The 25571-nt window shown below is 38.3% G+C and overlaps 1 protein-coding gene, 1 long non-coding RNA gene and 1 pseudogene across 2 annotated transcripts; 2 read left to right on the plus strand and 1 right to left on the minus strand.

Annotated features, from left to right (window-relative positions):
- Window positions 1-104: 104 nt before the first annotated feature.
- LOC125557578 lies at window positions 105-4649 on the minus strand. Its single transcript, XR_007305322.1, has 6 exons — window positions 4144-4649; window positions 3710-3816; window positions 1925-2074; window positions 1057-1118; window positions 647-718; window positions 105-478 (listed from the first exon to the last, which is right to left on the minus strand). It is a non-coding gene; the product is annotated as an uncharacterized LOC125557578 (long non-coding RNA).
- A 5346-nt stretch (window positions 4650-9995) lies between these two features.
- Window positions 9996-11999, plus strand: LOC125557425 (annotated as a pseudogene).
- Window positions 12000-17977: 5978 nt separating this feature from the next.
- Window positions 17978-23564, plus strand: LOC125557547. The gene is made up of 6 exons (XM_048720218.1): window positions 17978-18873; window positions 18915-19982; window positions 20465-20511; window positions 21757-22176; window positions 23284-23363; window positions 23523-23564. The coding sequence occupies exons 1-6, from the start codon at window positions 17978-17980 to the stop codon at window positions 23562-23564; spliced, it is 2553 nt and encodes an 850-aa protein (XP_048576175.1).
- Window positions 23565-25571: the final 2007 nt, after the last annotated feature.

Consider the following 25571-nt stretch of genomic DNA (forward strand, 5'->3'; position numbering starts at 1 on the left):
TGACAACCAAAGAAGCAATACGTAAAAACAAAAACTTTGTGATAAATGACAACCAAGTTATTGCAAAGATCTTTTTTCTAGTAAGATAAGTGAAAGTATGTATGAGTATTCAAGATCTTGATAAGAGCATGCTTCCCATAGCGCTCTGATTACAAGTCTTCTCTACAATGTGCCAGTCTACATTATTTATAATTCAATAAATAGAAATAACAAAGCTTTTTTTATAGGATTTTCATATAGATAAAAAAGACATGGTGAATTTATATAAAAGAATAGTTTCATTTCTGTTTCTATTGCGATATGTTTTCTCGTGGTAGTCGGGATCACCCGAGAACACCCGAGCCTTCCCGTCTAGAGGAAAATCGTCCAGTTTTCGCTTAGAAATCTCCTCCTCGAAATCAAGTGGATCGATTCCTAGAAATTCTTGTACGCACGCTTTTATGAAGTTTTCGTTAGTGGTGGACTGGTTGAATTTTATCTAAAGATGAAAAAGACAAATGAGACAAGAGTTACCCATACATTAAAATGACAGAAAAGTAGAATAAGAAATAGAGCATTTCTTTTTATAGTTTTAGGATATTGTTTTAATAAATATTTTGCTTGAAAAATTCCGATTAATTGTGCTGGACTGATAATCTTCACGTACCTGCCTCTGCTCCCCTATTTAGAAATACGTCTTTCTCCCCCCTCTCCCTATCTTCATCTTTTTCCTTTGGATCTTTATAGCATGAAATAAATAATAAAGCGTAATTACCAATATGACATGAGATTCACAACAGTATTGTATTGATTTGTACTATTTAACGAAATCATAAACTATGTGGGAAACTAAGACATCGTAAAGACCTCACAACGTCCTCTTTACCCCAGGCGTGGATCCAGGAAAAAAACTGGTTACGAAAAAGTTGCTAATTAACTTACTGACTCCAAACAAATCTACCTGTTTACCTTCCTTCAATCGCTTAAAAAATAAGTAGAAAAATATGAGCATTGAACATAGTCCTATTTAAATCCCAAGCTGTCAGTCTAACATTGTTTTGCACACTTTTGATGTACCTTTCTTCAGGGTTGTACTGCTTTTCATCTTCCAAATTATTGTGCACAAGATGGATGTCAGCCTGTTGAGAAAAAAAAAAACTTTTGAGAAATAAAAAAACCCCTCCACTTTAACCAATTTAACATGACAACCAAAGAAGCAATACGTAAAAACAAAAACTTTGTGATAAATGACAACCAAGTTATTGCAAAGATCTTTTTTCCAGTAAGATAAGTGAAAGTATGTATGAGTATTCAAGATCTTGATAAGAGCATGCTTCCCATAGCGCTCTGATTACAAGTCTTCTCTACAATGTGCCAGTCTACATTATTTATAATTCAATAAATAGAAATAACAAAGCATTTTTTATAGGATTTTCATATAGATAAAAAACATGGTGAATTTATATAAAAGAATAGTTTTATTTCTGATTCTATTGCGATATGTGAAAAATTGAAAAAATATATAAATCAAAATTAACTTGGGATTTATAACCATAAAAAATATATATGTTGTGTCGCTATGCACAAAGATTTTGCACTTTTTATAACTACATGAAAGAAAGAAAAAAGAAAACAGACCTAAACTAGACTAAAATAATTTTTGTTCAAAGAGCCTCGCTCTGATCATTATTTGCATGGTCTCACATTCTTTCAAATTAAAGAAATAACACAAATGTTAGAATTGGAGAGGTAGATATATTTCAAAGAATTGGAGAGATTCCGCAAATAATGATTTGACAGTATGTAGTGCCTTGAAGATTTGTTTTGGAAAACAGTCCTTTTCAATAGACACTCACCACCTACTGTATAGCCAAAGCAATATTCTATTCTTGAGTTTTATAACATGTTCGACTATAAAGAGTGCTACAGAAAATCTATAACTGACCATTTAATTTATTCATTCATTCTGGATGGTGCAAAACACAGCACCTTGTGCTCCAATGTGGAGAAGGTCCACATCCATACAATCATCTTTAGCCACTATAATTTAAGGCGGCACAATTTTTCTCAACTCGGCATCCACATCAAATTCTCTCTAGAATAAAAAAAACAATCACTAATTACAAGAGTGTCAATAAAGTATGTATATTAATTACTTGAGCTGCAGGAAAATAAGATGAAACTAAATACAGTAAGCCAGATTCACATTAAAAACCAATTTAGGACAAAATGTTCGTAAAACATGACAGTAGAACCCCACTAGCTCAAACTTAGATTACTTCTTTCCTCTGTTGAACTAACCGTATATATGCTATTTCAATTGAACAGATTTTACTCATTTGCGAGAAATAGGCAGCTATCATTAGTGATAAAACGAAAAAAAAAATTTACATAGATTCGACATAATTTTGATGTAGATTTACGACCTCTCTATAAGGCTTTCCGGGCTCCCTTTATACTCTTCTTCATGGTTTCTACAAGGTTAGCTTGCAAAATTTACATAGATTCTACATGATTTTGATGTAGATTTACGACCTTTCTACAAGGGATTTTTTGGGCCCCCTTAGACACTTCTACATGGTTTCTACAAGGTTAGCTTGCAAAATTTACATAGATTCTACGTGATTTTGATGTAGATTTACGATCTTTCTACAAGGCTTTCCGGGCTCCCTTTATACACTTCTACATGGTTTCTACAAGGTTAGCTTGCAAAACTTACATAGATTCTACATGATTTTGATGTAGATGTACGACCTTTCTACAAGGGTTTTTTTGGTCCCCTTTAGACACTTCTACATGGTTTCTACAAGGTTAGCTTAATGTAAAATTTACGTAGATTCTACGTGATTTTGATGTAGATTTACGACCTTTTTGCAAGGCTTCCCGGGCCCCCTTTATACACTTCTATTTGGCTTCTACAAGGTTAGCTTGCAAAATTTACAAAATTTCTACAAGGTTTTTCGGGCCCTCTTTAAACACTTTTACATGGTTTCTACAAGGTTGACTCCAGAATTTACATAGATTCTACAAGGTTTCTACATGATTTTTACAACCTTTCTACAGGATCTTACATGCTTTGTAAGTCAGAGTTTTCCTTGTTATCACTTACATACTTTTTACATGGTCATGCTTTAAAGTGTTTGTAAAAACTTTGAAAATTGATTTACATAGTATGGAAAATCATATTTACACTTTTTCTACATACTATGAAAATGAGTAGATTTTTCCAGTGATATAGATTCTGGATCTTTTGTTGAAATAATCACAACTGTATCGGAACTATGCTTAAAAGGCACTCCGAAGTAGTCATTATGGACATTAATTTTAAATCTAAATAATAATTTGTACGCATCAGTAACTACAAATGCTCGTATCTTGCTATTATTGTGCGGTCCACACAAAAAATTGGTTAATGGAGTAAGCCAAATTATCTTTAAAAAAAGCCCTTTCTTGCGTTATCTGTTGACGTTTTAGACAAGTTAGTCTAGATAATGATAACACAAATTATAGATTTCTATTTCCGGCTTTGAGAATATTTAATCTACATATCTGCTAAACCGTGCGCCTCCGGGAACAACCTTTTTTTTTTTTTTTGTCCGATGCAGGCTTACACGTTTTGACATGTCTGTCGTCTGCATGTCTGAAAACCCTAGTGGAATAAACATTAATCATTCGTAAAAACAAGACCAAACTCAGTTAGTATTACACAATTAATCACGAGAATGTATACTTCGATGATGGCTTGATGCTTTGTGCTTTGTGCTTAGCACTTTGTGCTATTGGCTGCCTCTGCAAGTTTAGCCACATTCCTCCCCATGAGTGGGCTGGTTGCTGGATCTATGCATAAAAAAAGAAGAATTTTCACCTCTGTTAAAAACTAACGAAGTATAGGGGGTAGATGAGTAGCCTAATAAAGAGTTTCATTGTCGCAATCATTTTACTGCTCAAAATCCTAGATGGCGGCTACGAATCGCTCGAGGCTAGGTTGGACATTTCTCAACTCAATTAATTTAGCCCACGCATGTTTTTGTTTCCAGTTTGTTTACTTGGTGATTAAAGCACATTTTAATTCCACTTTGTTTGCTTGATTTTATTGTCCCGAAATCGCAAGATTTTGATGATGCGAAAATTAAGTGTAATGAGGTAGTAACTGATTATTATTACCTGCCGTTTGGCGGCCCAGCCCAATGTGTTTGGAAGGTGAATGTCCGCAATCATAACAGTCGGTTGTACCCTGCACCCTTATGTATTGCTGACAAGGGCAAACTGTTCCTCCCGTACAACCTTTAAGCGCTTTCTGAAAAATGAGCTGAATAAGTTCTCATTCTGAGTTTCGTGAATGCGCAAATGTTCGCAAACTACTTTGATGTCCGTATTTACGGTGCTGCACTTTATATATCGATAGTTATACCAAATGTTAACGCTTCTCAAAACGCCAATGTCAAGAGTTAATGCGTGATATTAGGCCACAAATTTCTTTTGTTGTTTTAGGTCGCTCCCGCAGCTTTCTCTGCAAAACCTCTAGCATCATGTGAGTGTTAAGATTTGCGCTCTCCGATAACAAGAAATGGCAAAAAATTATTTTACTCGAGAAACTATTTCACTGAACTATCAATGTCACAAAAGTGCCCCTGGTAAGAGGGATCATTTTTCTCCGTGCGAAAAGTGTAGTGTGATATTGCAGGTTTTAGGAAGCTGCCTGCAGTTTTCCAGTAGATATACTGCTCATGTTTAAAGGGCTACAAAGGCTAGTTTGCCTCCACACTTTTGAAGTTTTAAAAAAAATCTGAAAGTCAGATTTTAAGATATTTGTGGTTATATTTTTTGTTGCCTCCAAGCCACAACAATTCTATTTTCATGCATCACAATAAAAAGGCTTTCGTAAAGGCGGGCCCAATTTACAATTACTTTGCAGTCATCTCAGGTGCTTATTCTCAGGTGCTTATCTCCTTTTGTACAGGTTCTCCTTGTCAAAATAATCCTGAATAAAACAAGCACCTATTATCTTTTCTCCAACTTTGTTTGACTAGGATGTGAAATTGAGAAATGGAGAAGCAGTTTCAATGTTAGTTTTTACCAAAGAAATTTTCTGTAAGCCTTACTCATCTAACATCATCTAACATCATCTAACATTTGCCGCCAGAGAATATCGCTTATTGACATCCTGACGTGTGAAATAAAAAAACCTGAAGAGGTTTTGTATGATACCACATACACTGAAGTAAAACAGACGGTACCTGTTCTGGTCCGAGAGGTATTTATTGGGGGAAAATATACCCTGCTTACAAGAAAGGCACTGTTCCGTAAACCAAGTAGAAGTCTTGGCTGATCATGTACTGTTGCACCATCCCTCCATCTTGTAGGACGAAGGTACTTTATTTCCGATATCTCTAAGCATGCTGCACACTGGAAATAACTTATCTGGGAACGCTGAAATGGGGTCCCAGAGAATAACGTCAGGGACAAGAAAGGCTTCTGCTGAGTTTCTAAGGGCTGTCTGGACACGTGGGAACGCAGTAATGGCGAAAATGTACATCTGTCGATGTCTTCAGTAGCCTCAAGTACCAACTTGAGAAATCTTACACTTTACTCATGTAAGTGGGCCGAAGAACTCATAAAAACAGCAACATAAGAGTAAAATCGGTTGGTTATAATAATCGCTTACGATCGCAATGTTGAATTTAGTAGGTAGAATACCACCGCTGTCCAAAATACACAGGAATACCAACCTGAGCAGGTGTTCACAAAATGTCGTATGGCACAAACTTTCACAACAATCCTGTGAACATTATATACTATATATATAAACTATAAAGCTGGCTATATGACTTACAACAGAATTGACTTCTACTAGAAAAATACTATCAAAAGCAATTGTCTTAAAATTAACTATGCTGGGAGGCGCATTTCCTGTTTTTCGTTTCAGTTCTTCTCGCGACCAGTTTTGGGGACTTTTTGCTTAACAATGTGCGCGCCTCTGTGCGAGTTTCGTAATTGATAGTTGGATGTCTGTAATCAATATTGATTATTGATTATCAATATTGAATAGAACCTATGATTATTAATAATCATAGGTTCTATTCCCTTAAGATTCTGCTCTTATTTTAGGTGTTTTCCCCTTATCTTAAACCACGGACAATTCGAACTATTCTCGATTTCCGAATGTTTTAAGCTATTTGTATAACTGCCTTTCTTTTCACGTTTCAGTTCTACTCGCGTCTGCGATTTGCGCACCTGTCCGTGCGAATTTCGTGATTAATAGTTTTATGTCTAGGTTTTTCTAGATATCCTGCCTATTGTTTTTTGCTCTCCTTTTTAAGCTGTTTTACCCCCGATTTTAGATCCTAGATAACTCGAACTATGCATTGTGTAATTATGAACATATTCAAAATCTGCCTTCAATAGGCATTATTAAAATTTCTCAAAACATTTGTAAATTTGTAAACAGTTTTATCGGATTCTTTTAAGAATGCCGTTAATCACTCTCTGGCCAACGTTTTTAAGTTCAGTTCTTTGCGAGCTCCTTCGCAGACTCTGCGCGTGCCATTTTCCGCCTCTCTGTGCGAATTTTGTCACACATTTGTATGGGAGTAAACCCAACTATCTCCTTCCTTGCTTCTTTATCCTGTTCAATGGTAGAAGTAACATACTTCCTAGTTATGGTGTTATTGCTTAGGATGAGGTTACTGAAAAGACGCCAGTAAATCTCTGTCTGGCTGTCTGTGAAGGTACATCCCCCTTTGCGGCTGATTTCAGGGCATGCGTTGACTTCTCGAACTTTTGGATGTCTTCGGGCTTTGTTAACTTCTCGAAGTCTTTCATTTTTTTTCCCATCTCCTTTCTGCCAGAGGAACTTTGAAGGCATTCATCCGCTCTTGGACCTGGCTCCGGATATCATCAACACTTTAATCAGTGACCTGAAGGCCGTCTGGCTTCTCGACCTTAAGAACTCTGAAAAATCTTGATAGACACCCAAGGTAAGACCTAACGGTACCAGGTTTCCTCTCTGATTTCATCTTATAAAGACATTTTTGTCTCAGATCTTCACCAAGATGGACCTCACCCTAAGACTGGTCGGGTCAACAAAAGCTATTATTATGTTTGCTATTTGTGCGCGGTACTGCTTGTACCGTGGTACCACCGTCAATAGCCTTTAGCCACTTAAACTCCTCTAGTATGCGTTGCGTTGTTTTGATTTATTGCCATCCTTAGCTATCAGGCGTCTCATCCTTGCTTGGCTTTTTCTTTGTCGCCGCCACATAGAGTTTAGGACACGGAGTAGCCCTTTCATCTTGACTTGTACTAGGTTTCTGCGCGTTCCCACAAAGATTTTGTTGGTGCTTCGCCTGACAGAGTGCCTTCTTCACGTGATGGAAGAAGATCCTCTTCGCTTTGGTTGAAGCTTTTAACCACACTGGAAAGAAAGCTTCGTTTTCCTTCTTTTGGCGACGCCGGCAGAATATCCTCAATAACTTGCCGCGCTTCTTGATCCTTACTTGAGTCCGAAAGAATACCGAATATCTCTTCTTTACGGGATTTTATCTGGTAGAATATTGGGGACATACTCGGAGTTACTTGAGTCACTTGAATAAATGCTTCCGCCCCTTACACGATCTTTAGCTTTGTTAAAGGTATTCTTCTTCAGCAATTTATTTTCACTTGATGCTTCGCCGCTCTCTGTTTCAGGGGATGACAACACCGATGCAACGGAAATCACTTCATCACCATGATTGATTTCTTTATGTCGCCACTCTTCAACAAGGGAAAATAGCCAGGGTCATCTCTGCTGATTTTGTGTTTATTATTGAGATGGTTATGAAGCCGTCTAACAACAGCGTTGCACCCTCTCACTGGACACACTTTCCTCTAATATATTCTCTCTTCCGACCACCTTGCTTAATATCTCCTGCTTCTTGCTTCTCCCTTGCTTCGTCTTTTGTCATTTGGTGATCTTTAACCAGATGCCTCGTCATATCTACGGTCGTTTTCTCGCAACCGGAAACCAAACATGATTTTTTTTTTCAGCTCTTGCTATTAAATTAAGGTGGATAAGGCCTCTCGGGCTTCATTTTGACTCCATTTGTGCACTCGTTTTAAGTGTCGGGAGAGATTGATCACATTTTTTCTGCAAGTTGTCACTGGACACTGATAGCTTGCACGCTTGCGCTTGCTTACTTCAGGTCTCTTTTCTTCCATCTGCATAAACAAATCAAGTTATACAGTTACTGTAGCACTATGCATTTTCTGTTTGCATACAAGCATCTCTCCTCGATTACTTTTTTTTTTTGGGGGGGGGGGGTGGATGTTTTCTTTTAGTTCCGCAGATTGCTTTTTTCCATAGACTAATACCAGGGCTCCGTCAGGCTCTTTTATGAAAAGTGTATACTTCTATTATAGCTTCCACCAAGAGCTTGGTAAAAACCGCTCGGCAATCCTCACAATCCTAGAGGTTATGGGGGGCTCCCATACAAATATTCAGAGCATTTCATCCGCATGGTGTTACATTGGGGTGTCTTACCTTCTTTTCCTTCACACTGCACTTGAAGAGGATTTCCTTAGAAATTTTTGGGGTAGTACAGCTAAAAAAGGATTCGGTTTCCATGGGGGAATAATTGGAATGAGCTTACAAAATAAACTACAAAATACTTGTAAGAATGGCATGAAAGGCTGCCAAGCTTTGCAGAGTGTGTCTGGAGGGCTATTAACAAAAAGAAATGAGAGAGTTTAATCGACAAGTAAACAACAAAACTAGGCTATTACATGTGAAGAACGATAATCGATCGATAAATGGTTGAGTAAGAAACGCCCTTACTGTCATGGAAACGCTCTTTAGACTTCGACTTAATTATCATCCAAACTAAAGGAGACAAATTACCTTTTTGAGGCAGAGCACTTAGAAGCCGTGATGGCTACCGGGAAGTGATTTTGTTAGATCTACTAATCAATATAGAATGTCCTCTGAATTCGTCATTTTTTTTTCTTTTAGGAACTTGGATTAATATATGACCATCCTTGATAGTGATATCTGATATCTTTATTTCATGTAGGTCGTCTGCACGAAGGAAACAAGCATAGCCGACAAAAAACAATAAATAAGAAACTTAATACCGCTAGCCTATCATTTGCTTGATAAAAACTAGCGATAGGTTACTTTGGCTTTACTGGCCTAGCTAGTCTACGCTTTGCGGCCTCCAGCGCGTTTTTTAACAAGAGAGTTCTCTGTCGGCAGCGTCTGTAATCCGGCTAGCTTGTCCTGTGCGAATGCATCGACGCCTGCACTCCCAGGTGAAGCAAACCTGGAATTATAATATGTGAAGTTGGTATTATAGACAGATGTGAATCAATCAATTGTCCCCATTTCGCATCGAGAAGCCTGAAAACGGATTGATTTACAGACCAGTCAACTTTGTCAACGAATCGACTTAATACATCAGCACGCTCATTGTATTCGCGAGGGATCCATTCAACCTCTAACGATTCTTGGGACAAATGTAAAAAATATTCAATGCAATACGTTAAAGCTCTGGAGAAGGACTACCGTTAGAAATAATTCTGCCCGCGGCTTGATTGCCGGTGAATACTTTAGCTTTCTTATTGCGCAGTTGCTCAAACAGTCTATGTTAGTATACCAAAAACTAAGCCCCTCCTTGAGGCTTGGCGTAAGACGAATAATAGAATCTCACGATGATTTGACTCAATAGTATAATACATCTGACGAGTTAACAATCGCGAGATAACAGCTAACGCGCATGACATGACGGTACCAGCGATCCTAGCAAGGAATCTGTAAGAAAACAAGGGACCAATTTGCAATGCCATGCGCAGCAACAGCTGGTCAAATAGTTTGAATTGCAGGCTCAGTTCAGGGGAAACTACGCTTAGAATTTAAAAAAAAAAATGGCGCGCGTTGTTTTCCTTTGTTTTTTTTTCTTCTCTTGTGCGAGTTCTTGCAATGCGGAAAAAATAAAATCAAGTGCGCTTTTTGCGGCAAGGAAATTTCTTCCCGTCAGCAAAAGTTGAACAGGCCTGCTGCTTCATATTTGGAGAAAGTTCCCTCTGATTAATGTGAGTAAAGACTCAAGAATATGTGGATACTGCCGGGTAGTCTTGCCCCGGTCTGAATCTGGCCAGACCTTGACCGACGTAAGTAAAACAACAGTTGTTTTTCATCTTTTACATGTGTTCTCGAGCCAGAACCGCATAAAATAGCTATGAATTATTTTAAATTACAGCGATTGGCAAAGCCTGGTAGACCTGTAACTGGATCGCGCAGGATGGCTATACCTAGTTTACAACAAGAAACAGATCCAACGTCTCCAAACGACCAAGGCACTAAGACAGCAGACCCAGTGTTATCTTTGACGTCGTGGGAAGTAGAAGACACCTGTTTTGGGGGACAGTGTGGTCGCACACTCTTTCCTGAAGGATTGTTTGTAGAGGTCGAAGAAAGAATGACGCAGCTTTCAAAACGTATGCCATGAATAATGTTCAATGAAGTTTTTTTTATTAATTAAGAAAACAGACAGACAAATTAAATTACTGATATTTACGTTGTCTTCAATGGCTAACTGTTTTTATATCCTTTTTTTTATCTCAACCCCAGGATGCAACTTGACAAGGGAGCTGCAAGTCTTGAAAAAGTACATTTATAATGAATTTCATAACTTAAAAAGGCCCCCCGTTTACGATCCAGTTGAGTCTATTACCTAGAGCAGGGGCAAAACACATATTCAGTACCATTCTGCAAGCCATGACAGAGGACCGACATTCAACAGCAAGGATTAATGCGAACAGGAAAAGAACTGTGGCTGTGATTTACAAGCTATGCTATGGCTTGATCCAGGTTTGTAACTGGATGCAGACTGACCATGCAGTTTTCCTCAAGGAGTTAAATTTAAACAAAGAGGGACTGAAACAGAAAATGGTTTGGGGAATATTTGCAGTAGGAGTAAAGTAAAACAAATAATCTCGGATATGTGCACATATGCACCAAGCAACCTTAACCATTTGATAGATGAAGCTATATCCAATGGCTGGCAACTGGTTTTGATCATAGACAACTACACTTCAATACACACAATACGACGGCCAACAACTGATGCACTTTCCATACACACCAGGAACAGCCTTCACCTACATCTAACAAACGTGTACCAAAGTGTAAAAACTGTGGGCATCCACGAGGCTTTTGCACTAGTCAGTCACCCTCATCACAGTAATCACAAACACGCCAGCCACTGCCATCAACGGAGGAGCACTCATCAACACAGCCAATGCCCCGCCAATTATTCATTATGGACATGTACTTGAATGGATATTACCACAACACCTCTCACAATCCTTCATATTTGGTATCCCACTTGGTAGCAATGCATGTACTATAATTGCTGTGATTGGAGCAAACAATTTTTTGACAGGAATGCTTCCTATGCCAATGCCCCAAATGGTTTATGAGAACTGTAGCAGCATTTGCAAACTCAATGCGAGAAGGAAATATTTTATATAATAATTTAAACCTCCCCGCATCACAGCCAAATTTAGATGTTAGGAAGCCTTAGCAACTCAGAATAATCTCAGGGGCACAGCCACGCTGCCCCTAACGGTCATTTATTTATAATTTTTTTAAATATTGCGGGTGCACATGCCCTCAGTGTCTCATCCTCGCTACGGCCCTGTCATGGTAAATAATATTCACCCAATTTGTATGCGCGGATAACGACTTTTCGTCTATTCATGCTTCTTTACCATGATTGGACCAAAGCTTGAAATCTGGAATGTCTGCAGATAGCTATTGGAATTTTCTTGTTCTTCTCGCCTTGATCGAAAAACTAGGGGGGACTGAATAAAGATGGTATAAAATGTTTTATATGATTCCATTCTTTTCAAGCTCTCTGATACAGTAAGGGCAATGAGAAAGGAATAAATTTTTATTATCATTCTTTTATATTTTGAATACAACAAGATTAAGTAATCCGTTTAGGTAAGGATTTGAGGCTTTTAAGAATGAAATATAAAGCATATTTTGGTCCAACTGTTGGGTCTGTCCATGTTTCCATCCCAACTTACCTGTGATTAGGAATTGGCCTATAAGGCCATTCCCCTGGCCAATCCTTGCGAAGATTTTTGCAGCATTCTGCATTTGACAAATGCTGCTCCTTTTGGTATCTGTTTGATGGATACAAACAAATACTTCAATAAAATTGTCCTTTTCTTACATTGTAATATCAGGATAGCACATTAAGACCCTTATATTGTGGTCGCTTACCTCTGGTGGTGGTCGTGGCGTAATGAATACTGAGCACCTTCGCCGCTCAATAAATTACATAACAACTGCGCATCCCCTGATGATGATCCTGTATCTTCTTGTGCACGGATTATTTTTAATAAACCGTCGCTAATTTCGGAAAATATGATGAACTCTTTCCCATTTGAATGCAACTTTTTTTTTTACTAGGGCATGTTTCTTCTTTTTGACGTACGACCCTGTTAATCAGGTTTGACATTATTTCATGAAACAGCAGCACCATCCTACGACGAGTGTCTTGTAGTAATGTAACATAAATCCAAATCTAGCATCATTTTATACTGATTTTGAACTATTTGACACTGGAACTAGTTCATGCGAGAAACATGCGAAATAGCAGTGATCAAAAATAGGTGGGCCTGGAAAATTAGTTCAGATAGACGAGACCAAAGTCGGGCATCGTAAATGTCACAGAGTAGTCTTCTTGAGGGTCAGTGGGTCTTTGGGGGGATAGAGGAGGCTGGGTGGAAGGTCGTTTTTGTAGCTGTACCAGACAGAACAGGAAATACTCTTCTCCCCATAATAAAAGAGAGTTATGAAGGATTTATGAAGGCTCCGTGATTGTTTCCTACTGTTGGAGATCATACAGCAAACTTGAAGAAGAGGGATACAATCAACAGCCAGTTAATCACAGTGAAGAGTTTGTCAACGAACAGGGGTGGCACACCAATAAAATTGAAGGACATTGGCGTCTGCTAAAATCTGAACTGCCACCCTTTGGAATAAGGAAATATATGAATTCTTCGTACTTAGCCGAATTTATGTGGAGACATTATAATAAAGAAAGAGATCTTTTCCAATGGTTTTTGAGAGATCTGAAAGTTGTGTATACCACAAACTAGTTTTATTATAATAGACGATTGTTATAGTTATGGGGAGGGGTCCCCTGATAACAGAGGCTGCCCTTCGCTCCCTTGCATTTTACTTCTACCTAGCTGTTTTTGAATGTGCCCTATTGGACCCTGGTATTTGGCGAGAGTACGGCTGCTGTTGCCTCCCACACACAGTGCAGATGTGGCTGCGTTTTATCTGGTCCGCCGAGCGAAAAAGCGGTTATCCTTTTCCTGAAACCAAGTCACGAGGGCCGTAGCAGGGGGTGGGGCGCTGGGGGCACGTCCCCCCCCAATGATAAGAAAATGACCAGTAGGGGCGTGGCCGTGCCCCCAAATATTTCGAGGTCTGCTACGGCCCTGGTCACTCAAAACTAGTTGCAATATATCAGCTTTGTTTATTGAAATAAATGACGAGAATAAAATTTGCATACTAAAATATGGAAAGGGTCTAATTACTTAAACAAGAAAATCCCCGGGAACCGCCCCCTCTCCAATAATCAACCCCCAAAGACCCAAAAAATAAATAAGCTTATTCAAATCATTACGGTATCTGAGGCGAAGCGTGTGTTTGTTCGTGTGAGTGCTTGTATAAAGTTGGTTTGCTACGTCACTTGTACGTCGTTATTAAACCTCTATTGTACTTTACTACATATTAGAAAGCAAAGACTTACAACGCCGAATGGCCACAACTCCCTTCTCGATCCAGCAGCGACGACAAGAAGGTAAGCACAACTTGGAACACGTTATTATCATTATCATGAATATTTCTTTTATTATTGTTATCATTATTGTTATCATTATCATTGTCATTATCATCGTCATCGTTATTGTTATTATTATGTTATTAACGTTTCAGGAGGCAAAGGCTTACAACGCCGAGTGGCCACAACTCCCTTCTCGCAAATCTAGAAGTAACGACCAGAAGGTAAGCACAACTGGGATACAACTGCAAGAGACAGACCACGCGAAACTCATGGATATATGGAATATCCGCTCTGGAATGGTGATTTTGCTTCAAAACTTTTAAATGATGTAATATTGTAGGATGTATCTACATCTAGCGAATCCAGAAAGGGGGGCATTATAAGTACAATAACCGATTAAAAAAGAATAGGGATAATAATAAAAAAGATGAAAAGAATAAAAAGATGATATTAAAGAAAAATTAGATTTAAAAAAATAATCTAAATTAATCTAAATGAAAAGTAATAGATTACTTTTAAAACGAACAATAATAAGAGAAATACCGGTGCGTTTTGCATCTCGTACAGGCTTTTGTCCAAACGCCTTTGGGCCGTTCTCAACATTCTTCGGAAAGTACCGATGACTCGGAAGGGCCTCCTTGCAAACTGGACGAAGGAACAGTGAGTATTTTGCTTGACATATTTAAATAATCAAGATTGTCATGTTTTCGTGCCCATCTTTTTGTCCACGTCCACTTCCTTATTGTAGTTGACAATAATATAACAGCTTACCGAGCGGCTTCAGTGCCGTAATATTAATTTCATTACTGAAAAGCCATTCTATTCCACGATTTTATTTTACTTCTTGTTATTTTCTAAGAAAAATGACGATCGTAGTGAATCGCTCAAGAAGACAACTGAAGAATACAACTCTTTAAGTGAGGAGGTACTAGCCATTTGGCGTTTTAAAAAATACTTTATTGTCAAAACATCGTTCATGTTAATAAGGAAGTCATTTTAATGTAACGTTTGATACCCTATAATATGCTCTAGAATCCACCAATTGATGCTCTATAACAAATCCTACATTCTGATTGACTGAGCCGGTGTACAGCGAAACCGCGTGGTTTTTTTATTAATAGCTGATTCGAACCCCGATTTGAAGGGGGATCTAATTGCCGCAATGTCGCAAAAAAAAGCTAATGCCGCGAACCCCAACGCCTCCCTTTAATTTATGGTTATTTTATTTAAGACCTCATACCACGTGGCAGATGTGTTCCAGCCCAACTGTTTTATCCTTTCTCCCTACATCATGGACATATTGTCTTCTCTGGTGTTTTTAGGTGATTACGTCTTCGGCGACGCTAGAGCAGTTGACACGTTGCAAAATGTTGTCCGGCACTCCATATTTTACTATGGAATTGCCGGCTTCTTCGGAGTTCTCGATCTTGGGGACTGGGAAAAAATCAAGCCTAAAGCGGAAAAGAAGAATTGTCTCCAAAGAGGGTGGACAGATATTTTATACAAATACGTAAAAAAAGCAAATCCCTGTTGTCCGTTAGCATTCAAATGGCACTCTGTGAAGAGGTTGAATTCTCGACAAAATGGCGCAGAATTTGTCTTTATAGCAAAAGGCTACTGCTCCTTCGATACATGCGATTTAAAATTCAAAGTCTTTATGAAAAGCTCCGATGAATCATGTACAAATACGAAAAAGTGAAGCTTCAATAACGACGAATACGATATTCCCATTGCATAACGAGTTACCTGCTGTACTGTCGAGTTGCCTGCTATATGTTTTTATCAGAGTAAATCACTTACAAATGCCTAAAAAGTGAAGCTTAAACAACGGAGAATACGATATTCCCAGTGCATAACGAGTTACCTGCTGTACTGTCGAGTTGCCTGCTATATGTTTTTATTAAAGTAAATCACGTATAAGTACCAAAAAGTGAACATTTAACAACGGCGAATACGATATTCCCAGTGCATAACGAGTTACCTGCTGTACTGTCGAGTTGCCTGCTATATGTTTTTATTAAAGTAAATCACGTATAAGTACCAAAAAGTCAACATTTAACAACGACGAATACGATATTCCCAGCGCATAACGAGTTACCTGCTGTACTATCGAGTTGCCTGCTATATGTTTTTATTAAAGTAAATCACGTATAAGTACCAAAAAGTGAACATTTAACAACGACGAATACGATATTCCCAGCGCATAACGAGTTACCTGCTGTACTATCGAGTTGCCTGCTATATGTTTTTATTAAAGTAAATCACGTATAAGTACCAAAAAGTCAACATTTAACAACGACGAATACGATATTCCCAGTGCATAACGAGTTACCTGCTGTACTGTCGAGTTGCCTGCTATATGTTTTTATTAAAGTAAATAACGTATAAGTACCAAAAAGTGAACATTTAACAACGACGAATACGATATTCCCAGCGCATAACGAGTTACCTGCTGTACTGTCGAGTTGCCTGCTATATGTTTTTATTAAAGTAAATCACGTATAAGTACCAAAAAGTGAACATTTAACAACGACGAATACGATATTCCCAGCAGATAACGAGTTACCTGCTGTACTGTCGAGTTGCCTGCTATATGTTTTTATTAAAGTAAATCACGTATAAGTACCAAAAAGTGAACATTTAACAACGACGAATACGATATTCCCAGCGCATAACGAGTTACCTGCTGTACTGTCGAGTTGCCTGCTATATGTTTTTATTAAAGTAAATCACGTATAAGTACCAAAAAGTGAACATTTAACAACGACGAATACGATATTCCCAGCGCATAACGAGTTACCTGCTGTACTGTCGAGTTGCCTGCTATATGTTTTTATTAAAGTAAATCACGTATAAGTACCAAAAAGTGAACATTTAACAACGACGAATACGATATTCCCAGCGCATAACGAGTTACCTGCTGTACTGTCGAGTTGCCTGCTATATGTTTTTATTAATGTAAATCACGCACAAATACCAAAAAGTGAACATTTAACAATGAAGAATACAATATTCCCAATGTATAACGAGTTACCTGCTGTACTGTCGAGTTGCCTGTTATTTGTTTTTGTTCGAGTAAATTACGTACAAATGCCAAAAAGTGAACATTTAAATCTGGTATTCGTACCGAGGCGGCTGTGTGGTAGTGGTTATAAAATGTATGGTAATAGACGTTAGTGCGTGGGTTAAAGTGTGCAATTATGGCTATTATATATGGTGTATTGCATTGGGGATGTTAGTTAAGAGTTGTGGCAATAAATGAAAGGTAGAAAACGGGCTTGGAGTGAGATGTTAGGGCAGAACAGTGTATTTGACCTTGGAACGAGAGTGATAATTACCTGTTGATAATTTCCTGTGAGTGTAATGTGAGCTTGTGAAAAATCAAGTCAATAACAAGACCGGTGAGGAATAATATGAAAGCGTGCAGATAGGGGACAAAACAATGATGGCAAATAGAAGATAGATAGTGGTTATATAAGTATTTGACCGTTGGCTTCTTGAGTATGGGGTTTTATATGGTGTCGTGTAGAGAGAGAGTTTGTTAGGATTCGCGCTCTAGGTTAGTGACTGATAATCGATAATCGCCCATATCGAGTGAAAATAATACGCGTAGATACGGCAGAGAAACGGTAGGAATTACAGTGCAGATGAAGATGTGTAAATCACGTGCAAGTGCCAAAAGTGAACATTTAACAACGACGAATACGATATTTCCAGTGCATAACGAGTTACCTGCTGTACTGTCAAGTTGCCTTCATAATTGTAAAATCCCATGTGCTATTTGTCATATTTCGAAAGTTTTTGTACTGTTTTCTCAATAGGAACTCGAGAAAATGTTTTTTCCCACGGTCACTGTTACAATATCTGGGTTCCCTGTGGTAAGAACAATAAAGTCCCGGATGCAGCCCTCCATCTTGGCTACAGAGCTAAACACTCGTTTGTTGTCTTTCTCTGATCTTCTCGTGAGATTATCTACTGTTAACCCACATCTTGAAACATGGTGGCAGCGTGGTTAGCTAATTTATCTTGATCTCAACTGGAACTTCAAGTTGTGGGCTGTGTTTTGACGAATTTCCTTGCTAAATTCGCGTTCAAAACTCGCTCGACTCTCGACCTCAGACCACGTGGATTGAACCTACACTGTTCTGTACTGTGCCATGCCTGCTACTGGCGAATCTGAAGAGACTCCTCCACCTGCAGCAACATCTTTTCAGCCGGGTTATGCCTTCAAACCGCCTGAGCCCGTGAAATTGGCAAAGAATGGAGTTGAAAGCTGGAAAATATGGAAACAGCTGTGGCAGCATTATTGTATCGTCTCTAACGCCGATTCACACTCGCCTCAATTCAAGAAATCTCTCTTGATCTCTACCATGGGAATAGAAGCTTTACAAATCTACAATGGCTGTGACCCTGTAGAAACTGACACTGCTAAAGATATACTAACCAAACTTGATGCTCACATACTTGGTGAAACCAACGAGACCTACGAGAGGTACAAGTTCAACACTCGAGTCCAGAAACCTGATGAGAGTATTGACAGCTATGTTGCAAGCCTGAAGACATTGGCCGAGACTTGCAATTTCTGTGAGTGCTTGAAAACTTCCTTACTGAGGGATAGAGTGGTACTTGGTGTGAAAGATGATCATACCAGAAAGCGACTGCTGCAAGAAGGAAAACTCACTCTACAGAAAGCACTTGACATTTGTCACAGTTATGAGAAAACGTCTGATCAACTGAAGATTATTTCTGGAAAGGAAGAGGAGGTACACCGATTGAATATAAACAAGCAAAAAACAAAAGGAGCTTCACATGGTCAAAGGAACAAGCCAGTCGGTAATGGTAAACCTGGAGGCACGAATCCTCGTCAAGCTGCTAAATGCAAATTTTGTGGCTATTCTCACACTCTAAAGAAGGAATTCTACAAAGCTTGGGGGAAGAGATGCAATAATTGCAAGGCTCCCACCATTTCTCGAGTTGCTGTCCAAGTTTGGGTGGCAAGAAACAAGTCCATACTGTTGGTGACGGATCTGACTCCGATTCCTCTGCTGAAATGGTATGCCCAGTCATATCTGAATCAATTAACTCTGTCTCTAGTGGTCCCTTATATGCTGAGATGTGTCTAAAAGATGGACGGAGAGTCAAATTCCAGGTTGATTGCGGTGCCACAGTCAATGTTATAAATCAGAAATATGTGCCGCAAAACACTCAACTACAAGAATCGAAAAATACACTGAGCATGTACAACAAAACTACTCTTAAACCAGTGGGAAAGTGTCGGATTATCACTATAAATCTGATTACGAAGAAGAAGTATAATGTCATGTTTGAAGTTGTGAAAGAGGATTTAACACCCTTGCTTAGCAGAAAAGCAGCGGAACAGATGAAGCTCATCACAGTCAACTATGATAACTTCAAGCAGGTCCATGTAGTCACTGATGGATTCACAGAATTAGTGACTGAATACAAAGCTGTATTTGATGACACTGCTGTAGGATGTTTCTCAGGAAAAGTAAATCTCAAGGTTGATGGCAATGCTGTGCCTACTCAAAGTCCACCACGACGAGTACCTATCAGTGTTAAACCTGCACTTGAGAAAGAGTTACACAACCTTGTCAAGCTTGGAGTCCTGAAGCCTGTAACTGAGCCAACTCAATGGTGCTCACAGATCTCTATACAGAAGAAGAAGAATGACCAGCTCAGGATCTGTCTTGACCCAAGAGTCTTGAATGAAGCTCTTCAGAGGGAAATATACCCTCTCCCGACAATTGATGATATCCTGCCTGAGTTTGCCAATGCTAAGCTGTTCAGTAAGTTTGATCTAGCTCATGGTTACTGGCACTGTGAACTTGATGAAGAGAGTAGTTACATGACCACATTCATCACTGTGAATGGCAGATTTCGTTGGTGTCGTCTCCCATTTGGTCTCAAAGTCAGTTCTGAGATATTCCAGCGTAAGCTCATGGAGAGTCTATCAGGTCTTCGTGGAGTGGTCTGTGTGGCTGATGACATTCTAGTTTATGGACATTCTGAGGGTGACCATGATGAGAAATTGAGAAATCTACTTGATGTTTGTGCTAGAAATAACATTAAGCTGAATCACCAGAAGAGTGTGTTCAAGACCACTGAAGTTGAGTTCCTTGGTCACGGAACAACAACGACAGTGTAAGAACTATAACAAGAATGCTAAGGATCTTGGAATTTTGCAAGAGGGGGATACTATCAGACTGAAACCTTTAAGAAAAGGCAACAAAAAATGGGAAAAGGGTGTGGTTGTTAGGAGACTCGATGAAAGGTCGTATGACATCGAAACGCCTTCTGGGAAGTATAGAAGAAACCGAATCGATCTAAGGAAAACTTCTGAAACTCAACCTGAATTGTCGTCAAGGAAACCAGAAGTAGTACTACCACCTGCGGAAATGGAATCTAGTACTACCACCCAATCACCAGAAACACCAGCGCAAGTGGAAATACCTAATGCGGTTGCTGAGGAACAGACACCACCTATAATACCCATACGGAGATCCTCACGGACAACTACGCAACCAAGCTACCTTAGGGATTATGTCACAAGTTAAAACAAGAGACTAATCTGATGTTAAATAGTTGATTGTATCTTTTATTCTTATTGTTTACATTTTGTCTAGGACTGAGAACAATGTTTATCAGCACGTTGCTATACGCAAGGACAATTGTTAGTTATGTTATAAGTATCTGTTTCACTTCCTCAAAAGAGAAAGGATGTTACAATATCTGGATTCCCTGTGGTAAGAACAATAAAGTCCCGGATGCAGCCCTCCATCTTGGCTACAGAGCTAAACACTCGTTTGTTGTCTTTCTCTGATCTTCTCGTGAGATTATCTACTGTTAACCCACATCTTGAAACAGTCACGTGATTGATGACGTCATGAAAATAACTAATACGGCATTGTCTTCGTTATTACATTTGTACACTTGTGTTAAAGTTTGATGATTATCGGTGAAAATGGGACGTAGATATTGCGACAATTGTGATGTAACGACTTGCCTGCTGGAACATTCAACGTCACACAGTCACGTGATTAATAATATTTGATATCATACATGCATGAATATGTTTGTTGTACTTTTTGTACAATCGTGTCAAAATTTCGTGACAATCGGCCAAATACCTGCCGAGATATTACACAAATCATCACATTTGAGTTGCCTGCTAACTTCACTGACTTGCCTGCTGAGTTGCCTGCCAGCTTTACTATGGTGAAATCCAGATATAAACACTGGTAAGAAGAGCAGCTCAATAAAAATGATGAATTTGTGTCAAATGCCAAATATGCGAGGAAATATAGCTACCCGACGCTACTTGGCGCTAGAAAACAAATTCACAAACTTTTGGGACACCTTGTAGATATACAAATATATTATATTATATTATATTATATTATATTATATTATATTATATTATATTATATTATATTATATTATATTATATTATATTATATTATATTATATTATATTATATTATATTATATTATATTATATTATATTATATTATATTATATTATATTATATTATATTATATTATATTATATTATATTATATTATATTATATTATATACATGCAGTTTATACTTTTTTTAGATTTGGACAAAATCGATTGACCAGGCAAAGAGGCTCTATAAGACCACTCCCACAATTGACCATCAAGGGAATGGCATTCATGTTGGTGCTGCTAAAGCCTATGTTTTAACAGATGAAATAAGACAAGCAATTTCTCGCCATTGTGGTGTACATCTAAATCAAGTTGAAGATGGAGCTACGGCCTTTAGAAGTGTGTGGAAGCCAACACATTCGTATGGTGGGCTTCTTTACAGGACAAACGAGAGTATTGTTGCTATAAGTCCTGCAAATGGTGAAGTCATTGTCCAGATTACTCATATATTTTCAGTTCATGTTGCAGGCCAGCAAAACTCGTTTTTTACTGCACAGCAGCTTGACGTTGTTGGATTTAGTAACTTTAGCGGGCGACTTGTCCAAAGTAATGCTAACCTCGCAGTAGTTGCACCCCTGAACAATATCAGTCGAAAAGTCATGCTCTCCAGATATGATGTTGATGGCCTTCCTACTTTCCTTGTAGTTGACTTCATGAGAAAGACTTTTCCTGTGACACTAGAGACAATTGTTGTACCATATTATCCAGTTACAGATGATATGGTGCTTGTCAGGGGAGACCAAGCAGACACTATATGGGGGGCTCGAGTGTTAACATTTAATTTAGAAAGGAAATCATTCAATGGACGCTTCTTCAAAGAACGAGATGATGGCTTGTGGATAACAGAGGGAACTAGAGATCAAGTCATTCATTTTATCAGTGTTCTTGGTACTGTAAGTAGTAGATGGATTGTACGTTTCTCCCTGTGGCAGGACAATTGACTTTGTATATTTCTTAGTGCATATACTAACCCATATAGCTAGAATCATAGACTACTAATTTCAAATAAAGATGGCTGGTACCACATTGAAACATTATTGGTAAACTGTTAAAGCACTCCCAATGAAGGACCATTGATAGACCAATAAAGTTCCAAGATTGGTATTTCTAATGAACATGGTTAATACCACATTGGAACATTAATGGTAAACTGTTAAAGCACTCCCAATGAAGGACCATTGATAGACCAATAAAGTTCCAAGATTGGTATTTCTAATGAACATGGTTGGTACCACATTGGAACATTATTGGTAAACTGTTAAAGCACTCCCAATGAAGGACCATTGATAGACCAATAAAGTTCCAAGATTGGTATTTCTAATGAACATGGTTGGTACCACATTGGAACATTATTGGTAAACTGTTAAAGCACTCCCAATGAAGGACCATTGATAGACCAATGAAGTTCTAAGATTGGTATTTCTAATGAACATGGTTGGTACCACATTGGAACATTATTGGTAAACTGTTAAAGCACTCCCAATGAAGGACCATTGATAGACCAATGAAGTTCCAAGATTGGTATTTCTAATGAACATGGTTGGTACCACATTGGAACATTATTGGCATACCGCCAGATGTACCAATGATATCCCAATACTGGACTCTCAAAACCGATATTTCCCAATAAAATCCCACCTTGGAATCTTTTTTTTTCCTGAAACACTAGCAACAATAATAGAATTCTGTTCACATAGTTTGGATAGCATAGACATGGCCTCTTTAAAGGCCTGTGGTAGTGAAAGGGTTAAGATAATGGGAAAGGGGAAATGTCAAGAAATGCTCAATCAAATTATTTTTATTACTGTTATATTTTTTTCACCAAACCTTTCAAGTTGAGTAATGTTTCTATTTGGTACTACGATGCTTAATTCATCATTTTCTAGGGAACCTGGCATTGATCATCACTTTTGCTGTTAGGGAGAATTCCAAGGGGGTCCCTTAGAAGTGTATATTACTCCATAGCAAATAAATACTTTGTTACACTTTTCTTAGGCCTGTCCATCTGTCAGCTGTGCAAGATCCCAAAGCCAGTTGGCGATTGTCATTCTCCCAGTATCTGCATCAGTGGGAAGGTATCTATTTCCAGGTTGTCGGATGAGGTGTAGTCTGTCTACACTCAGTCTCCACCTGGACTTGCAGGGATTCTTTCTAGCTATGCAAATGTTGTGTAGAAGTATGCATACCATTATAATGTGCTTGGTGTTCTTAAGTTGCATTCTGTCTTCTTGTAGAGTATTCGCCACCTACCCTTCAGCATACCATACGCATGCTAAGACACAACTCTCGCTGAACACAATCTTTTATTGAAATATACTCTCTTAGGATCTCTGAGCAAATGGCTTTGTTAGCAATGGTTGTTTCTGAAAGGCTAAGTCCCCAAATGTAGTGATTGGTATTCTGCCATGCACTCCTAAATCAATGGAACCCTCTTGAAAGACTTTCTGGCTCTGAATGTCATCATAAAGCTTGCAGCTCTTGAGTAGTCTTGAGTAGTCATGAGTAGATCCTGGAGCACCAATAGCAGTCCATAGGAACCTTTTGTTTGCCCCAATAAATCCCATGCTTGAAACTGAGAACCTCTTTTTGAAGCTGAAAAAGTTCTTAAGTTTTGTACTAACATAGACATGAAACCCTTCCCACGCACCCACGCATGGGAATTCCCAGTTTTCCAGGAAGTCTTTAAGTTCCTTTGTCCATTCCTGTGTGTTTTTTGGCAAGCACACATATCTGTCATAGAGCGTCATGATTAATTGAATGCAAACATTGTTAAAAATTATTGATGCAGTAGATTCAGCAACACCAAATAGGTCTCCTACAGTGCAAAGGGAGGAGCTATGGTCTAACCTGTAAAGACATATTGCTAACTGCTTCTCATATGTTGGCTCTTGCGGGTAGGTTGTTTCTCAATCAAGTGCCTAATTTCTCCGAGAGGTAGGCAAAGGTATCTCTTTTGACACGAAAACGTTTCTTAAATACATTGTCATACCAATTCTGGTAGCCAGATCGCCACCATGAGTCATCTCTAGGCTTATTCGCAATTCTTTCCTGTCTTGGTTTCTTACTTAGAGAAACGCCACATATGGCCATCGCTTGCACAGCTAGCATCCTATCTTCAAGATCAAGAAGCATCAATTTTCTTGTTCTTTTACTTTGTCCAGAAAAGAGATGCAGCTGCAGGTCTGCAGCTTTTTTGGAGCATTTTGGCGCGAAAACGTAAACAAACAAAGACTTTCCCGCGTAATGATCGTACTGGGACCCAGTTCCCAATCGTGTTTTCTCACCAAAGGCCCTCTTGTGGCCGTCACGCCTTTATACCAGACGTCTTTACCATTTTGCGATAAGGTCATCTAGACGTCTTAGTCGTCTTCTAGTATAAAAACGGCCAATAATTAGTACATTCTACCCTTGTTACTTATGAACAATATCTATTACAGAATATGAGGGTGTAGCCTTTTATCAGGTATTGTTCTATTAGCTTTCAGAATGTATAAAACAAAAAATCATTAAAAACGTTTAATTAAAAAATGGTATTGAATGATTGAAACCCTTAGATTATAAAATCTGACCCTACGCAAACATCACCAGCATCTGCCATTGGTGGTTATTCAGAAGGAGAAAAAACATCAGATACCTTTTCGACTTAGCTCTTTTGTGTGTCTTTTATTATTATTATTTTTTAATCAAATTTCTATATAAAATTATTTCGCATGGTCATTGCAACACTGCGTCTCCTTAGGAATCTTTGAACGTTCTACCGGTATTTTCTATAAAACATAGTCTCTAAAGATATAAAACGATGCTTATACCACGGCTTGCAGTTACATTTCACCCATAAATGTAATAACACCCATAACTGTTATAACAACCATAAACGTAATAACTGTCACGGATAAATGTTAAAACAACCATAAATGTAATAACACATCGCCCATAAATGTAATAAACAGTCAATCATAAATGTAATAAACAGTCAACCATAAATGTAATAAACAGTCAACCATAAATGTAATAAACAGTCAACCATAAATGTAATAAACAGTCAACCATAAATGTAATAAACAGTCAACCATAAATGTAATAAACAGTCAACCATAAATGTAATAACATTATTTTTAAAAAATGTGATCTTTTAACGGAGTCATCCCCTGCATTCTCTAAAAAAAAGTAGATTTTTCAACAGATTTTCCACTTTTATCCTTCACTCATCTTTCGCTTGCAGTCCTCTTTTTATTCTTCAAACCAGGTAAAAGCTAAGAAAAACATGTAGTGCTACAACTTTT

The sequence above is a fragment of the Nematostella vectensis genome, chromosome 12 (assembly GCF_932526225.1).
Source record: "Nematostella vectensis chromosome 12, jaNemVect1.1, whole genome shotgun sequence".
Classification (NCBI taxonomy): Eukaryota; Metazoa; Cnidaria; class Anthozoa; order Actiniaria; family Edwardsiidae; genus Nematostella; species Nematostella vectensis.

Excerpts from the sequence above, each read along its gene's own strand:
- LOC125557547 (XM_048720218.1), top strand. The coding sequence starts at position 17,978 with ATGCCTGCTACTGGCGAATCTGAAGAGACTCCTCCACCTGCAGCAACA. Across the intron at positions 18,874-18,914 it reads CCGATTCCTCTGCTGAAATG|TGGTCCCTTATATGCTGAGA; the intron begins GTATGCCCAGTC and ends CTCTGTCTCTAG. Across the intron at positions 20,512-21,756 it reads TGCTATACGCAAGGACAATT|GCCAGCAAAACTCGTTTTTT; the intron begins GTTAGTTATGTT and ends TTCATGTTGCAG.